Source organism: Cricetulus griseus, chromosome 4 (genome assembly GCF_003668045.3).
Source record: "Cricetulus griseus strain 17A/GY chromosome 4, alternate assembly CriGri-PICRH-1.0, whole genome shotgun sequence".
In the NCBI taxonomy this organism is placed as follows: domain Eukaryota; kingdom Metazoa; phylum Chordata; class Mammalia; order Rodentia; family Cricetidae; genus Cricetulus; species Cricetulus griseus.
In genome coordinates this window covers 198,623,115-198,639,045 of record NC_048597.1, presented here as the reverse complement: position 1 = coordinate 198,639,045, position 15,931 = coordinate 198,623,115, and the positions used below count along the sequence as shown (strand labels likewise).

Sequence of the window (15,931 nt, the reverse complement as noted above, 5' to 3'; positions counted from 1 at the left end):
CCTTAACATATTTTGAAAAGATGTTGTGAGCTGATTGAAGTTGAGGTATTTCCTTAAAATAGATATCATCCTTTCTATGACTTTGTCTAAGTGTTCCCTTATTTGCTCTGGCTTGTCTCTAGTCATAACACAGAAGGAAAATACCATAGTTTTTCTGTTATCCCATGCATTTACGTAAAAGATAATAGATCCCTCAATAGTGTTTTTCAACACAGGTAGAACTAAATGGTTTGTATTATTTTGGTTCAATGCAATGGATAAGGCTATGTGCAGAGAGAATATGGCAGTTACTCTACGGGTAATTAGACAAGTACCAACACTGGCGTCACACGGATCAGATAAAAAGCAAAATGGTTTTCAAAGGTCACTTTCACATCCAGTAATTCCATATTCAGCCAGCTGCTTTCAGATGGTTCCACCTAATTATACAGTTTAAGAATCTAGCATCTTATTCATCCCAACTGAACTGCTGTCTATACACCCACACAAATGGAACAGCATTTGTCTCTTTTCCCTGAAAAGTGGGGCTTTCATTCTGGATTATACATTTTTGTTTTCCATGATTTTGGTACCTATTTTTAATCAATTTCTGAGGATAGTAAGTCTTAGAAACAAAAACACTTGGCTTGGCTTCACTGTTGACCTTTGTGACTTTGATGAATCGTTTCCCACAGAGGCCCATTCCCTTATGAAAGGTAGAAGATTGCCTTGGATGGGCTCCAGCTGACTCCCACTTCAGTGATTCCCACTACACTATTAAATGACTATGGGACATAGAAAAGTGGAGACTGTGAAAAAGGCACTGCTTCCGACTAATCCATCTGTGAAACACTGACATCTGCTGGACTTAGAGAAGAGTACACAATTCATCTAAGAAATAGTTGTGAAAACTATAGTTCGCACATCTCGCTTTGAAAACGGTTCAGCAAGGATAGACATTTCTTATGCTATCAAAGCTTCAATGTTTGTTTTCACCAAACTTGAGAAAAAAATTATGATTGTAATGATTTTTGAAATTCTTTCAGAGACTCCTGATCTCTATTTGAAAATTAGAGTCTATGATGCTATGATTTGCTATACAACAGTGTTATAATCACTTTAAAATATAAGACTAACCAGCTGTGATACACATGTGTAATTACAGCACTGGGGCAGGGGGGGTGAATAATGAGAATGAGTTCCAGCCTAGCCAGGGCTATCAATCGAAAAAGTAACACACACACACACACACACACACACACACACACACACACACCACTTTATCTCCCTCTCGCTTCCTCTCACTGAATGTGCATATATCCATTATATAAAAAGGAAAAAATCCACATAAAATAGCAACAAGTATAAACTGGTTAAAATACATTTAACAATACACTAAAGAAAATGTGCAGAAACAAGGTTAAGGGGACATAGACACATGGAAAGTACTATGCTAAAAATTCTGTTGATTCTTTGGACCTACTTATTCTTTTATCTTATCAGCCAGTAATCCTGTTCATTGTACCACAGAAACTATTTTATTTACAAAAGAAAAAAAAGTTTCTGACAGAGGATAAAAGTTTGGACAAATATACCAAAACATCTTTACTTACTCTCTAAACTCTTTGAAGATTTATTTTACAATCTTTAATTGTGTGTGGGTATGTGCACGTGAGTGCAGATGCCTGTGTAGGCCAGCAGAGGGAGCTGGACCATTTGGAGCTAGAGCTACCTGAAACTGATGTAACTTTAAAAGCCACCAGAATGCTTACACAGCTATCCTAAGACATTAAGGGCAACTCTCCACTGGAACGTCCATGCCTACACTTGGGTGTGTGTTATCTTTTTCCTAAGTGAGTCTGTTTGTATATGCCTCCCTTCCCCTTCTCTCTCTCCACCCTATTCTCTCAATATTAGTGCTTAAATGTACATTTAAGACCTTTCTAATAAGCCCCAACTCTGTTTCAAACTGCTCATCCTATAAGTCTTATGTGTAATGAAGTCAAGAATACTGGCTTCACTGGAGTAGAGATTTCTGAGAAGAAACCCTCAGGTGGAGCCACAACAGGCCTGTGTCTTCTTCCTCCTCTGGCTGCTGCCAGTTTAGGTGATGTCATTTATAAACCCAGGAATGACGTTCTCCTGAATATACAGCCATAGAGCTTACTTTGTCCCTTAGACAGAACACACGGGTTTTTTGCAAGTCTACAGAACTCTGGCTGATAGGAACTGTTGTCTACTGACACAATGCCATCCTATAATCTGTATAAAAATAAATAAATAAAGGAAACATCCTGGATTCCCTTATATTTAGGTTTGTTATAGTTAAAGCCAATGAGATGTAAGGATTTCCAGAAAAGCTTCTTGCAGTGGGGGCAGCTAACATTCAACCCTTGCCATCAGCTGTTTTCCTTTTTGCTCACTACAGATATGATAGCTGGATCATCAGAAGCCTTTTCACAAGAAGGAAAGAATTGCCAAGAAAATGGTAGCTCACACTCTCTTCATCCTTAACTGAGAGGCCAATGTCAACAATCACATGCCATTACTAACCAGACCGCAGCAATCAAATATATTAACCTACAAACAAACTTTTAATAAATTCCAAAAGTTCAAAAGTATCTGTGCCAATATTCTCTTACTCAAGGGGACTAGATATGAAAATATTTAGGACATTTACTAATGCTAAGTATTGTTTGGGTCAATGAAATACCTAATACTATTGAGATATATCAGATAACAATGAGCCCAAAAATATTTTATATCAAAATATTAACTATTATTACCTTTGTATTAATATATAGGGAGGAATGAAAATAAATAAATAAGTAATCAAGAAATAATTACAGACTAATATCAAGGTAATAACAAAGACAAAAATATTGATTGCTTGAATGATTTATAAAAAGAGTAGGTAAGACACAGATAATAAGGAGATGAAGGGAAAAAGCAAGGAGTTAAAGAAAACATAGAGACAACAGAGATAGTAAGAGAGAGAAGAGGGAAAAAAAGGAAGATCCCTGGGGAGGGAAAGAAGAGTTGAGCATCACCTCTGTGCCCTCCACATCGCTGTCCACAGAGAAATTTCTTACAGTCCCTGGCCCTGGCTCTGAATGTTGAAGGCCTGTGTTTCACTCAGCTAATCCCTGACCAGTCCTTTCTTCCTTAACCAATCACCCTTACCAATGCTGATACTCCCCACCCTACCTAACCACTGGGCACTTGGCCTTCTACATCCTTAACCCCTCAGCATGCTGACCACAGCAAGAAGTTAAGAAAATAAATCAACTGAACAAAGCAGATGTTTCAATGTTCTCTAGAGTTAGGCTTGTGGTTCTCACACTGGGGTCATATATGATGCTTTCACAGGGGTCATATATCAGATATTTTACATGTCAGACATTTATATTATGGTTCATAACAATAGAAAAATTATATTTGTGAAGTGGCAACAAAAATAACTTATGGTTGGGGGAAACCACCACACGAGGAACTGTATTAAAGGGGTGAAGAGTTAGGAAGGATCAGAACCATTGAGTTGGGCATCACTAGTTGCTTGCCTATTATACCATGTTAGGAATAAAACCCAGCTGTGACTCTACCAGAAGAGATCATTCAATAAACACCATCTATAGTTAGTACTTCATGACAACAACTAATATTCTTTCATAAAAAATATCAAGCTGGCAGCCCAGTTGGAAGAGTGTTTGCCTGGTATTCATGAAGACAAGACCTGAGTTTGATCCCCCAGTATAGCATAAACAAGGAATAGTTGTATACACCTGAAATCCAAGTGCTTTCTCGTTAGAAACAACTGATCAGAACTCCATAAGGTTAAGGCCACAACAATGGTTAGGATTTGAGCAGGACCTGGGAAGAGTGGTTCGTAGCCAGTCTCAGCTCTGTAAGCTAATGTTCAAGACTGTAAGTATAAAGGCAACATGGACAATATAGTAAGTTCAAGATTAGGGTAGGTTATATAGACTCTATTTCCTGCTCCCCACAAATGAAAGATGAAAGCCTCCAGCAGTCAGAGAAAGAAGGTGGCATTCAGTCGAGGTAAGCAGATGAATGAAGGCAGAGACTCTCCCCAAAACAAAGGAGAGGGAAAATATTAAACATCTCTTCTTCCTTGCCACAGAATCTAGAAGTATTTTCTAGGCAACGAAAACAAATCCCACAGGTAGAGTAATGCTATGTGGCTAAGGTAAGGTGCCATTTGCAGGAACATTTAAAGAAAGGCAGACAGAGTAGGCTTCAGTACCCCATGAAAAAGAATTCAGTGTCTGATAAGGTCATCAGAGGTGAAGGCAAACTTTCATTCACTGACAAGGTTTACTTAAAAACATCTCCTTTTACCCTGATTTTTCGGTTAAAAGAAAAAACTCTAACGTAATTTCCTAGAAAAATGCTACAATATATTATAACTAACTTTATCAATTCATTTACTTATAATTCAAACTTCTTTTTAAAATTCTGGGGTTTCTAAGAATGGAATGTGTACAGAAACTTAAACCTAATAGTAATTTTAATGTCTCAATCTCAGGCAATAAGAAAAGAATAGGAAAGGTATTCTGACAGCTTCAGGCTCTATAGAGAGTTCTAAGTCAGCTGGCTTGGTCCTTTAGCAATAAGCAAGTGTTCAAAAGCACAGTCAATGAATCACTGCACCTGAATTCAGCAGGCTAACCCAGTTGGCAAGAACTGGCCACAATCCCTAAGGGAAAGATCTTCTAATCTCAATGCATTGGGAGTTAAACCAGAAGTCAATTACCACTTGGGAAAACCAGGATGTATTTTACAGTCGCTGGCTACAAAATATAAAATAGAACGTCTGGAACAGATCCAGGGAAACCTAACATGAGTGCACTTACCATTCAAATTAAAAGCCCAAGCTGGTTTGTCTGTGCTTAGTTGAGTACAAAATGACTACAAAAAGGATTAATTCATGAGCAGTATGGACTTAGATACATGGGACTCTGTATAAGTTGTTCCTCAGGGAAAACACAATGTCCCATTGAATGCAATCTCCAGTGTACCTGTTCCCTGTACAATGGTTCAGGAGGACCAGCATCAGAGACAAGGAAAACACAGGCAGCATAGCAATCTTGATGAACAGTATCATGGAAAAGTAGTTCAAGGGGCACTGAATTGGGCAGGGGTTGGGCTGGGGATTCAGCTCAATTGGTAAAGTGCTTACTTAGTGTGTAAGAAGCCCCAGTTGGCTTTCCAGCACTGTACAAACTAGGCATGGTAGCAGATGACTGTAGTCCAAGCACTTGGGTGGTAGAGGCAGGACGAACATAAATTCAAAGCCACCCTCAGCTACATAGTGAACTCTAGACCTGCCTGGGCAGACTTCACTCTAAAACGGAGATGCACTAGCCTGGAAAACTAGAGAATTGGGTAGCCTCCCACTCTCCTTACCTGCCTATGGGTCCTCTAAAAAGTCACTTGACCTCTCTGGGCTACAGCTAACTCACTGGAATACAGGGAAGACTATACAGGGACAGTTTCTGCTTTCTAGAATGTCTAAATCTGAAGGAAATGTTCTCTAGGATCCAGAGAAGGAAGCCACCCCAACCACCATCGCAACAGATAAATGAATAAAAGCACATATGAAAATGACAACTATCTGATTTATTTTCAGCTAAAACAATCTATTTCAAAATTTTGAATAAAATCAATGAATAACATTTCTGTTGTGTAAAGGAGACACTGTAAAACTCAAAATTAATCTGCAAGCCCCAACCGCCCAAAGACCAGGTAACTTCCTAGAATGCTGGGAGTTGTACAAAGCCCTATGGGAAATACAGTGGCTGAATGGATTTGTCCTTACAAAGGCCCTACAATGTGTCTGGGATTCCAGGGAGTGGTCCTGATCTGAGTACATCCTGGTCAGTACTTAAATAAAGCTTGCCTCAAAGTTGCCTCAAAATTGTGGAACTGGTTTTTCTCTTTCGAATCTCAGGATTAGCAAAATGCTTAAAGGCTTGCAAGCACACTTCCTGTATGAGAAGAGCTGCTACAAACCACACTGAAATACCAAACCATGTGGGATCTTTAGCAACTAACTTTTTTGTTTAGTAAAAACTATACCAAAACCAAACGTTCCCCTGAGCGGATGACAGTCATCTGTGCAGCAGTGTCCCCGAGTTTCCACCGGTTGGCTGAGAATCCTGTAGTTGTGATAGTCTGGCCTGGTCCTTGGGCCTAGGGGCCACCCCAGGCTTTCAGTCTAACAACTAACACATTTGTTTGGACTACAAACAAAAGAGGAAATATGGCAGATGTCTTATCAGACAGTCATCTGATCTGGGGCCTAGCAATTATCTCAGTGTACCCCTGGGGTACAGATAGAAGCCAGTGGAGCAGGGCACCTTGACACAAACAAGCTGTGACCATCTTGATGTTCTCAAGAGGGACACTTGTGGTCATCCCTGTTGCTATCAGACAATTGAAACACTGGTACCCAGGGAACTGGAATTTCTCTAGTAACATCATGCTACAAGGAGGGAAAGGCTAAAGCCAGTCAGAGGAGGAACTCTTTTCAGCTTTTCACTATCACTTGCTTCTTTAATGGAGGAATTGGGGGTGGGTGGCCAAGTCTGACTTGTTGGACCTTCTAGAATCCAGGCTTTTGACCCTAAACATTCCAGTAACAAAACTGAAGTTTCTGTTTCTTACCAATCTTTAACACAGCAGATGTGTTGTGTTCAACAAACCTTTAACACGACAAATACACAAGGTATCCATCCCCACTCAGCCTCCACTGCAGGTAGGCCAGCATCAGCAGCCACAGAGCATTCCATGTTTCTCTTAGCTCAATCATAGTATCTGTAAAACAATTCCTATGCATTCTTTGTAACTTTTTAAATTCAGGTTTTCTTTCATGGCTATAAAGGACTGATCATCTATTAATTTATATGAGTACTCTTTGAATTTATAATAAATACTGGATTCACTTTGAGAAATGTCCAGTATGAATCAACATGTTGCTAGAGTTGTTAGTGTTAGGGTCAGAGCACAGACCCTGGCACCTAGAACAAGTTAGGCTCAGTTACTGCCCTCAACGGGTCAATTAAGTAGACAATAATAAAAAGCAGAGAAAGACGATTAATCCAATATGGCCTCACTGAGAAGAAAAACAAAGAGGTTCAATGAATGCTGCCCGGCCCAATCCTTCTTCAGGTCCTGCCATGACATTTACACTTTATTTTCTTATATCAATTACTTATTTAGTTAGTTACTCAGTTAGTTATGAGAGAGGGCAACAAATGCTACAGAACATGTAAGAAGTCAGAATCAAGTTGTAGGAGTCAGTTCTCTCCTTCCATGTGGGTTCTGAGATCAAATTCAAGTCCTCGGCTTAGTGACAAGCAACCTTTGTCCATTGGGCCATCTCACCAGCCCCAGAGTTTATATTTAAATAACAGGCAAGAATTGTGTATAAATAAGCAGTTCCACACAATGTGGGGTCATTGCCCCATCACCGTTCCAGCTCCAGTCTTTCCTGCAAGGCAGTCTGGAAAGTTGTCAGAACTGTGTGAAATGTAGGGAACAAGTTCCTTCTTTGGCTGGCAGCAGGCTTCAGCTTTTTCCATCTCTTGGCATGTGATTTCTGGGGAAATTCCCATTTGGGAGGTCCACTGTTTCGGTAATCTGATAGGTGAAGGAAGGGGCACCTGCATTTGCATCTCTCCCTAGACCTGTCTTCATTCCTGCCAGGATGGCTATACACACTATAAACCACATGATAGTAGGTACCAAAGGTACAGTATCTTAGACCAAGATCAAGATCTTGGCTTCTAAAGAGACTAAGTCTACTAGCACAAAAAGAAATATACTCCCAAGAAGAATTAATAAAACATGAGGATTCATGGTAAGTGCCAAGGATTGAAGAATCCCAGAAGATAAAGATCAGGGTGTTGAGAGAGCCAGGGAAATCACTCAGCACTTGATGATGGCTGCATTTTGCTGACTCCTCATGACAAAACACTGTGTAGCATTTAATTGTAAATCATCCTACTCTACCCCCTTACAAAACAACTTTATTATTCCCAACTCTCGGGTGCTTTCAGATATTAAGTAATTTGCCCAAATGGTAAGGAACTGAACCCAGACTGCCACTTGAGAGCCAGTGACCTCAGGCACTGGCCTGTAATATTCTCTCCTGAAGAAACGCATGACACATTCTAGCCTGGAATACAGCAAGCTTCATTTTAACAGAGCCCCACACACATGACAACTCGACCCCAGCAAAACAGCAGCCACAGCAGCAAGGGCACCTTCACTGAGCACCTACTATGCACCTACTACCTTTCAGACATTACCTCATGAAGCTCCACAACAGCCCATGGGTAGGCTTCATGAGCTCCATGTCTGGGTGACATGCCTGAAACTTGATGGGGACTGAGGTCACACAGTTAGAAAGGAGTAAGACTAGAGAGTAGTCACGAATCTCTCACTGTCAACTGTTATGAAATGCTGTCCCTCAGAAGAGCACTGTGGGCGACAGAAAAGAACCACACTGCACTGGGGAGGAACAGGGAACATGGGGACAGACTAGCTCAAACAGTGGCCTGGACTTTGGCCACATTGTTATCCAATGTCCCTGATTTTGGCCACAACAGATCAGCAGGAAGTACTGTCAGCCAGAGATAGAGATCATTACAGGGTACAGAAAAAGACCTAACCAGTGGGGAAGGTGTGTAAAAAGGCATCTGAGAGAAATTATTATGATGAGGAAACCAGTTTGAAATTCATTCTAGGGGAATATCTGTAAAGAGTCAAAAACTAGAGACAAAAGATGGCTGTGCTCAGAAGCAGGTGGTAAAAGTTTTACAAAGAGGGGCTGGGGAAATGTCTGAGTGGCGAAGAATACTTGCTGCATAAATATGAGGACCTACTTTCAAACCCTAGCACCAATGTAAAAAGCCAGGTTTGTAACTCACCATGATGAAATGGGAGAAGAAACAGGAGGATCAATTAGGGCTTGCTAGATACCAGCCTAGGTCCAGGCTCAGTGACAGACCCTGTCAAAGCAATAAGCAAGTAACAGAGCAGGACATGCAACACCCTCCTTTGGCTTCTACTCCTACACATGTACACATACCACACACATATACACATACCACACACATGCACTGCACACAAATATATTACAATGAAAACCCTGGTAGTACTTGATAATTGGGTGGTTAAAGAGACAAGGGTAATTTTATGGGCACAAGCTAGCTACAAACAGAAATACAATAAAAAGAAAAAATTTAGAAATGTAGAATTAAGGAATGCTGGGACATCTTGCTGTTTAACACAAAGCGGATCAGGGACAGCTCAAAGAGGAGGAGCTAAGACAAAACCTGCCTCTGAGACAACAACAGGCCAGTTAATGCCACTACTATGGTAGAGAACCAGGTCTCTACCACACTTCTCATAGACATTCAGTGGTTCTCAGCGTGTGGGGTCAAACAACCCTTTCACAGGGTTGGCATATCAGTTACAGTTGTTAAAGCTACAGTTATGAAGTAGCAATGACAATAATTCTATAGTTTGGGTCAACACAACATGAGGAACTGTCACAGCATTAGGAAGGGTGACAACCATTGGACTAGGTGCTTAATAAATATTTACCAGACAGATGGCTAAGTAGGTCTATAATCCTTGAAGGCTGAAGCAGGTGGCTTGTGGATTATGAATTCAAGGCCAGTCTGGGCTACACAATGAAATAACTTCTGTCTTAGTTGGGGTTTTATTGCTGTGAAGAGACACCATGACCACAGCAACTCTTATAAAGGAAAAACATTATACTTTCAGAGGTCCATTATCATCATGGTGGGACATGGCAGCATACAGGCAGACGTGGTGCTGGAGAGGCAGCTGAGAGTTCTACATCTTGCACAGGCAACAGAAAGTGGTCTGAGACATGGGTGTGGCTTGAGCATATATGAGACCTCAAAGCCCACCTCCACAGTGACACACTTCCTCCAAAAAGGCCACACCCACTCCAACAAAGCCACACCTCCTAATATTGCCACTACCTTTAGGAGCCATTTTCTTTCATATCACCACACCATCTCAAAAAAATAAAATAAAATAAGATAGAACATTTTCAAATTTTTTGTGACACAATTCAAATTTCTTTGGTCTACTGTTAAAGATATCATGACTTTGTGGTGTTTTTTTTTTAATTTGCAAGTGCTCTATAATAAAATTCTCATTAAATATATATCACACATAATATACATATATATGTGTACACACACACACACACACACACACACACACACACAAACACACACACACACACAAAGACTTGGTCAAAGACCTTGATGAAACCCATGCCCACAGTCTTCACCATAATTTTCCAGGTAGCACACAGTCCTAGTAAAGAGGAAAATGGGACAAATAAATGTGAATTACTCTCAATGAACAAATCCTGCCTCCCCCAAAGTACTGACCTGTTCAACCCAGAGGAGTATATTCAAAGACCTTGCCCTTGATGGGGCCTCTTTAATGACTGAAAATGTGACACTAATCCAGAGATATTTAAGACCAGTTGTTCTGTGCAGTCTTCAGTATCTGTACCAGTATTATCCCACTTGTACTTAAGCCAAATTGACTAAGGTTGAATCAGACTATAAATTCTCAATGGAAGGACTCCCAGCTGATCGAATTGTCTAGGCAGGTCTCACCTTAAATCCAGTAAAGATATAGCCCCTCTATTTCATTTACCAGCTGGGTTATTATGTGAAACAAGAATGCCTTATGTGAAATTTTTGCTTGGGAACTTGTAATTGCAACCGAGGGTACAGAAGCTTACTGCCTTCTAAACTGAGATAACATAAGCCAACCAGGAAGATGAGTAGACCACAAAGGCTGCAGCAAAGACAATCTGAGCTCCAATCAGCTCATCTCAGACCCTGTGAAGCTTGATTGATGCTTTAGCACCGAACTTGCTGCATTCAAAACTGCTGATGCAAGTGAAACTGCACACCGAGACTGTGATGTTAGGAGGTAACAAACAACAAGCCTGCCTGCTCAGACACTTCCTCCAACAACATCAGGGATCTCTGTCTCATACCACAACTGAGAGAATCTACAGTATCAAACTCCATCCCACTGCAACTCGGGTTACAAGTATCATGGGAGCAAAAGCCACTGAGACCACAAACATGGCAATGAATAAAGAGCAGAGGATGGAAATGAATAAGCCAGTATTGGGAATGCACATTTTCAAGACCAATCCCTGAACTTGATTGTTTTCAATATTCAATATCTTTTTATTTGATACTTACATTTGATGTATAGTACAAGTTGGGATACTTTATTAGTATAAAATTTCTGTCTTCCCAGCTACAGTGTGAGTCCTTTCAGGCACAGGGCCTTATCTTCCTATACATACAATAGACCTGACATAAAATAGATGAAAATATTTGGTAGAAGCCAGAGAGGTAGTGTATGCCCAGGAGCTCAGCACTGGAGAGGCAGGAGTTTGAGAGTTGGAAGCCAGCCTGGCTACATAGTGAGACCCTGTCTTACACACACATACACACAGGGGGTGGGGAGTGGGGAGGAAAATATCTGGTGAAATTACCTAAACATTCAAAGACACTAATTAATTCTCCCAAACTAGCCAGGCCTGACCACACTTAGCATCCAAAATCAGATGAAATAGGATGCACCTAGGTAAGTGTTCTGATGTGAGAAATGATGCCTTACCAGTGGATAAGGCCTCCTCTCGAGCATCTCCCTCAGCGGGCTGATGAATATTCCAGGATGTTTTGGGAAGTAAAGAGATCTCTTCAGGTGATGCTAATCTCACCATGTCCATGTGATTGCTCTGGAACCGGTACCGAGGGATGAAGCAGATTTTGCCTTGTTTGAAAATGTCCTTGATGATCTCTTCTGTCTCAATTTCATCTTGCATGCTCAAAAAGATGGAAATTCTTTTGGAATTTTGATACTGACTGTGAGCAATCACCTAAGTGGGAAATGATGGCAATTATAATTTTTAAGACTATATTTTTCATAAACTAGAAACTCCTCTTAGCAATTTTTTCCTTCTGTCATAATGTTCTCCAAGTGATACAGTGACTTAATGGTATGTCCTGATACTTGGCTTTCATTTCAAGACTCAAGATTTGCAAATTCAATGATCCCTTTACCTCTCTGGTAGGACTACTGCCTTATGAAAACTCATTAAAAATGCATAAAATGGAAAAGCTTCAGAATTCCAGATGTGGTCCCAGTTCCCAGTAAATATCAGAAACTTACTCGAGGATTTTTGGGTTATTTTCTCTTGGAAACTTGGACCTCATCAATTTTCCAGTCCTTGGATTGTTGAGTTATTTCTCCTATCAATTTTACCCATTTAAGGCCAACCAAGACCTAACCTTCCTGATGTCTGCAGAACCTTTACCTCATTTAGAGTGAGACACAACTCAGCACTTCAGTGTGTATGAGGTAAGTCATGAGTCAATCACTGCTTACATGTCCGAAATGAAGGATTCTGAATCAGTCCACAAGCTCCCATAGAGAACATACCCTATGACAGTCTCTTAGCTCTACCAACACTATTCCATTCAACTGGGTGTTCACAAAGTTCATTGAAACAGGGCCAAAGGGCTCTTGGTGTAAGAATCCTTTATTTAGTGGAGTCACTCATCAGGCAAAGGGCTAAGTTTTGTTTATAACCCTACGAACTTACCCAGACTCAGAAGTTGGCCCTTAACTCCCTTTTTTTCTCCATTCCTTTTCTGTTCTCCCCTGTCCTCCAGGCTAAGAAGAAAAGGATAATACAAAGGCAGCTTACAAATATGACTGGCAGAAAAGATACAGGTAAAGAAAGCCAAGTTACATTTAATACAAAGGGAAGAGAGAAAATAAACAAAGCTTATCAGACCCAGGCTAAGGAAGAAAGTCAACCCCTGGAGTCTGAAAAGCTGAAAAGCTGTTAGGGGCATAAACGAAGCAAATGGAAAGGGGGAAACCCAGATTTGGAGCAGGCCTAAGGCTTTGACATCACTTCTTTCTCTTAATCTCTTTAAAGCAGAGTATAGAAAACCAAGAGCTGAATAAGCAGGAAGTCACAGCTAAAATTCATCGTGAGACTATGCATATGCATGTGCCTGCCTTCCTTCAAGCCCATTTACATGATATTTGTTAAGAAGGGAGGAAAAAAGGAAACCCATCATAATAATGAAGACAATAAGGCAGAAATTTGGCTAAGTCATGTAAGACAGAGGGAGGGAGAGACAGTATTTATAGACAAAGCAGCATTAAAACATGGATAGAGGAAGTAGACAGAACCCATTCTCCTCTTAGAACTCCAACCAGTGTCTACAAAATCAGAGGGAATCTTGTAGCTAACACACTTTCATTAGTTAATATGTACAGACAAGAAGGGCCAGGGGTTTCATTGAGTGGTGGAAGCCTTCACTGCCACGTACAATGTCCTCAGGTGATGCCCAAATTCCCAAAGGACATAAATATGCATAGCCAATAAATGATTTTCAACCATTCTGAAAAGCCAAAATACAAAACAGAAAGATTTTTAAAATGACAAATGGGAGGAAAAAAATAATTCAGCACAAAACAGATAATACAAAGAATGGAGATTATTTTTAAACTCTAATTAGTTTTCTCACATAAACTGAAAACAATAAAACATCAATAGACTGCTATGGAAAGGAAGCAGGAAGAGACATAAATAATTATTGGAAACTAAAACCATGATTAACAAAATGAAAACAATGTAGGAGGAAATCCTGAGTGGGGAGACAAATTAGGGAAAAAAAAAAGTTAAGAAACACAGAAGATCAATCTAGACTTTTTACTATCTAATTAACAAGAATTCCTGACAGATCCAAAGGAAAACTAGAATTCAAGATCTGGTGGTGTGAAGGAGAATGGACATTATAGGCTAATACATTTGAATGTGTTGTTCTCAGATGATGAACTATTTAGAGGAAGGATTAGGAGGTGTGTACCTTCATGTAGAAGGTGTGTCACTCAGGATGGGCTGTAGAGGACACGGAGTCCTTGTGATCTCAGATAAGTACTAGGGGAGCCAGGAATGTTAAACACTAAGGGTTGTCTCTTCAAAGGAAGAGAGTATCATCTGTTTTCTGCCCAGAAGGCTGGGAATGGATTTGGTTAGTAGCCTAGTGACTATCTGTATGGCTAGACTACACATGGTTCTCCCATATTGTTACATTTGTCTCAGCATCCTCCCTGGACCCATTCTTGAGCATTGCTTCTCAGTCAGCAGAGCCTATCTTTATGGGAGATGTCACATGTACTTTACAAAAGGGAGCAAAGGTGGTTAATATCCTGGGGACCTTTGCACTAACTGTATGACCAACACCACACCAGATCTTCCCCCAGACATTTAACATATAGTCAATCTATAGAATCCATCTTTATGGGAGAGTACACACGTACTTTGGAAAGAGTTTTCAATGTAACCATGTCTTAAGCTTTGTTGTACACACAGGACTGAATTAATTATCACCAGGAAAATTTTTTTCCCAAAACGTACTGTGCTTAAATATGTCTAAAATAATCTGTCCTGTGTCAGACTCTAGAAGTTTGAACCAACACCAGCTACTGAGTCCTGTTGAGCTGCTGATACTCTGCAGGCCCCTATGATCACAGAGACCCCAGAGTGGGCTTTGAGGTTTCAAAATCCCACAGCCCATACATAGCAGACCCAGTCTCTCTATGTCTGTGTCTCTGCCTCTCCATCCTCCCTCCATCTTGTGGATAAGATGTAAGCTCTGAGCTACTTCCCCAGCACCATGCCTGCCTGACTGCCTCCATGCTTCCCACCAGGGTGATTACAGGCTAGCCCTCTGAAACTGTAAGCAAGCCCTAAATGAAATGCTTCTTTTTATAAGTTTTCTTGGTTCTGTTGTTTCTTTACAGCAGTAGAACAGTAACTAAGCCACAAGATGTAATACATAAATTTAAAAAAAAAAATCAGTGTCTCCATTTGAAGTCATAGGTGTTGAGCAAAATGAGAAAAAAATAATTAAAAACTTGAAATCGATTGATTGGTCAAATGGGAGTTGAAAACATTTTAACATGTATTAAAGTCAGGTCTAGAGAGATGGTTCAGCAGTTAAAGAGCACTTAATGTGCTTTGCAGACAACCTGGGCTCAGTTTCTAGCGCCTACACTGGGACTTACAACCAACCCTAACTCTAGTTCCAAAGGGTCTGGCACCCACCTCTGACCTTAAAAGGCACGCACATACATGCAGGCAAAACAATCATACACGTGAGCTAAAACTAAATAAAGGCTGACAATCACATAGGCATTTTCCTTTTAAAAAACATCTGAGACGAAAAAGTACAAGAAAGAAGGCAAAAGAAGGCAACGAGTTCCAGATAAACGACCCTAAACTCAGAAGCAGAAACCCAAAGGGTGACTGTGCGGGTGCAGTTAACTCACAATGTAAAAATTAATCTACCTATAGGTAAACGCAGATTCTAGTTTTGCCAAAAATAAAGGAAGACGCAATTTGAAAGTAGAAAAGCAGACCCAAATTCAGTGTATGTTCTAAGTATGGACAAATAAAAGACAGCACATCTTTGAACAGTTGGATCACTGAGCCATATCCCCAGCCCTAAATTTTCCATTCGCCTGCTATCTCTGCTAGATCGTCTGAGCCTTTAGAAGCAATTACCTTTGTCATCTCCATAACCCAATACACAGCAAAATGGCTTACTGCTGGGTGTTAAACACAAGTGAATGGATTAAACTTAAACAGGAAAGTGCGGGCGTGGTTCCACATTCTCCACATCTACTAAAGCTCGCAGCAATGTCTTTCCTCGCCATAACAAAATAACTCGGCTTGAATGAACAAACGTGCTGCAGTCCAACCCCCTGGGGAGCTCCGGGCTACCCACAGAGCCTGCCGAGGACGCGCACGCAAGGGGAAGAGGTG

The 15,931-nt window shown here is 40.6% G+C and overlaps 1 protein-coding gene across 4 annotated transcripts in view; it reads right to left on the bottom strand.

The window, feature by feature from the left end:
• Positions 1 to 15,931, bottom strand: part of Mthfs (methenyltetrahydrofolate synthetase) — a 28,637-nt gene that overhangs the window by 12,486 nt on the left and 220 nt on the right. Inside the window, exons 1-3 of one of the 4 annotated variants that reach the window (XM_027410978.2) lie at positions 15,671 to 15,865; positions 12,689 to 12,759; positions 11,701 to 11,962 (exon numbers count right to left, since the gene is read on the bottom strand). In XM_027410978.2, coding sequence (XP_027266779.1) covers positions 11,701 to 11,908 — 208 coding nt within the window. In that variant the 5' untranslated portion in view covers positions 11,909 to 11,962; positions 12,689 to 12,759; positions 15,671 to 15,865. Of the gene's footprint in view, positions 1 to 11,700; positions 11,963 to 12,688; positions 12,760 to 15,670; positions 15,866 to 15,931 lie in introns of those variants that run through there. The other 3 variants (XM_027410977.1, XM_027410976.2, XM_027410975.2) reach the window with 3 other exon arrangements.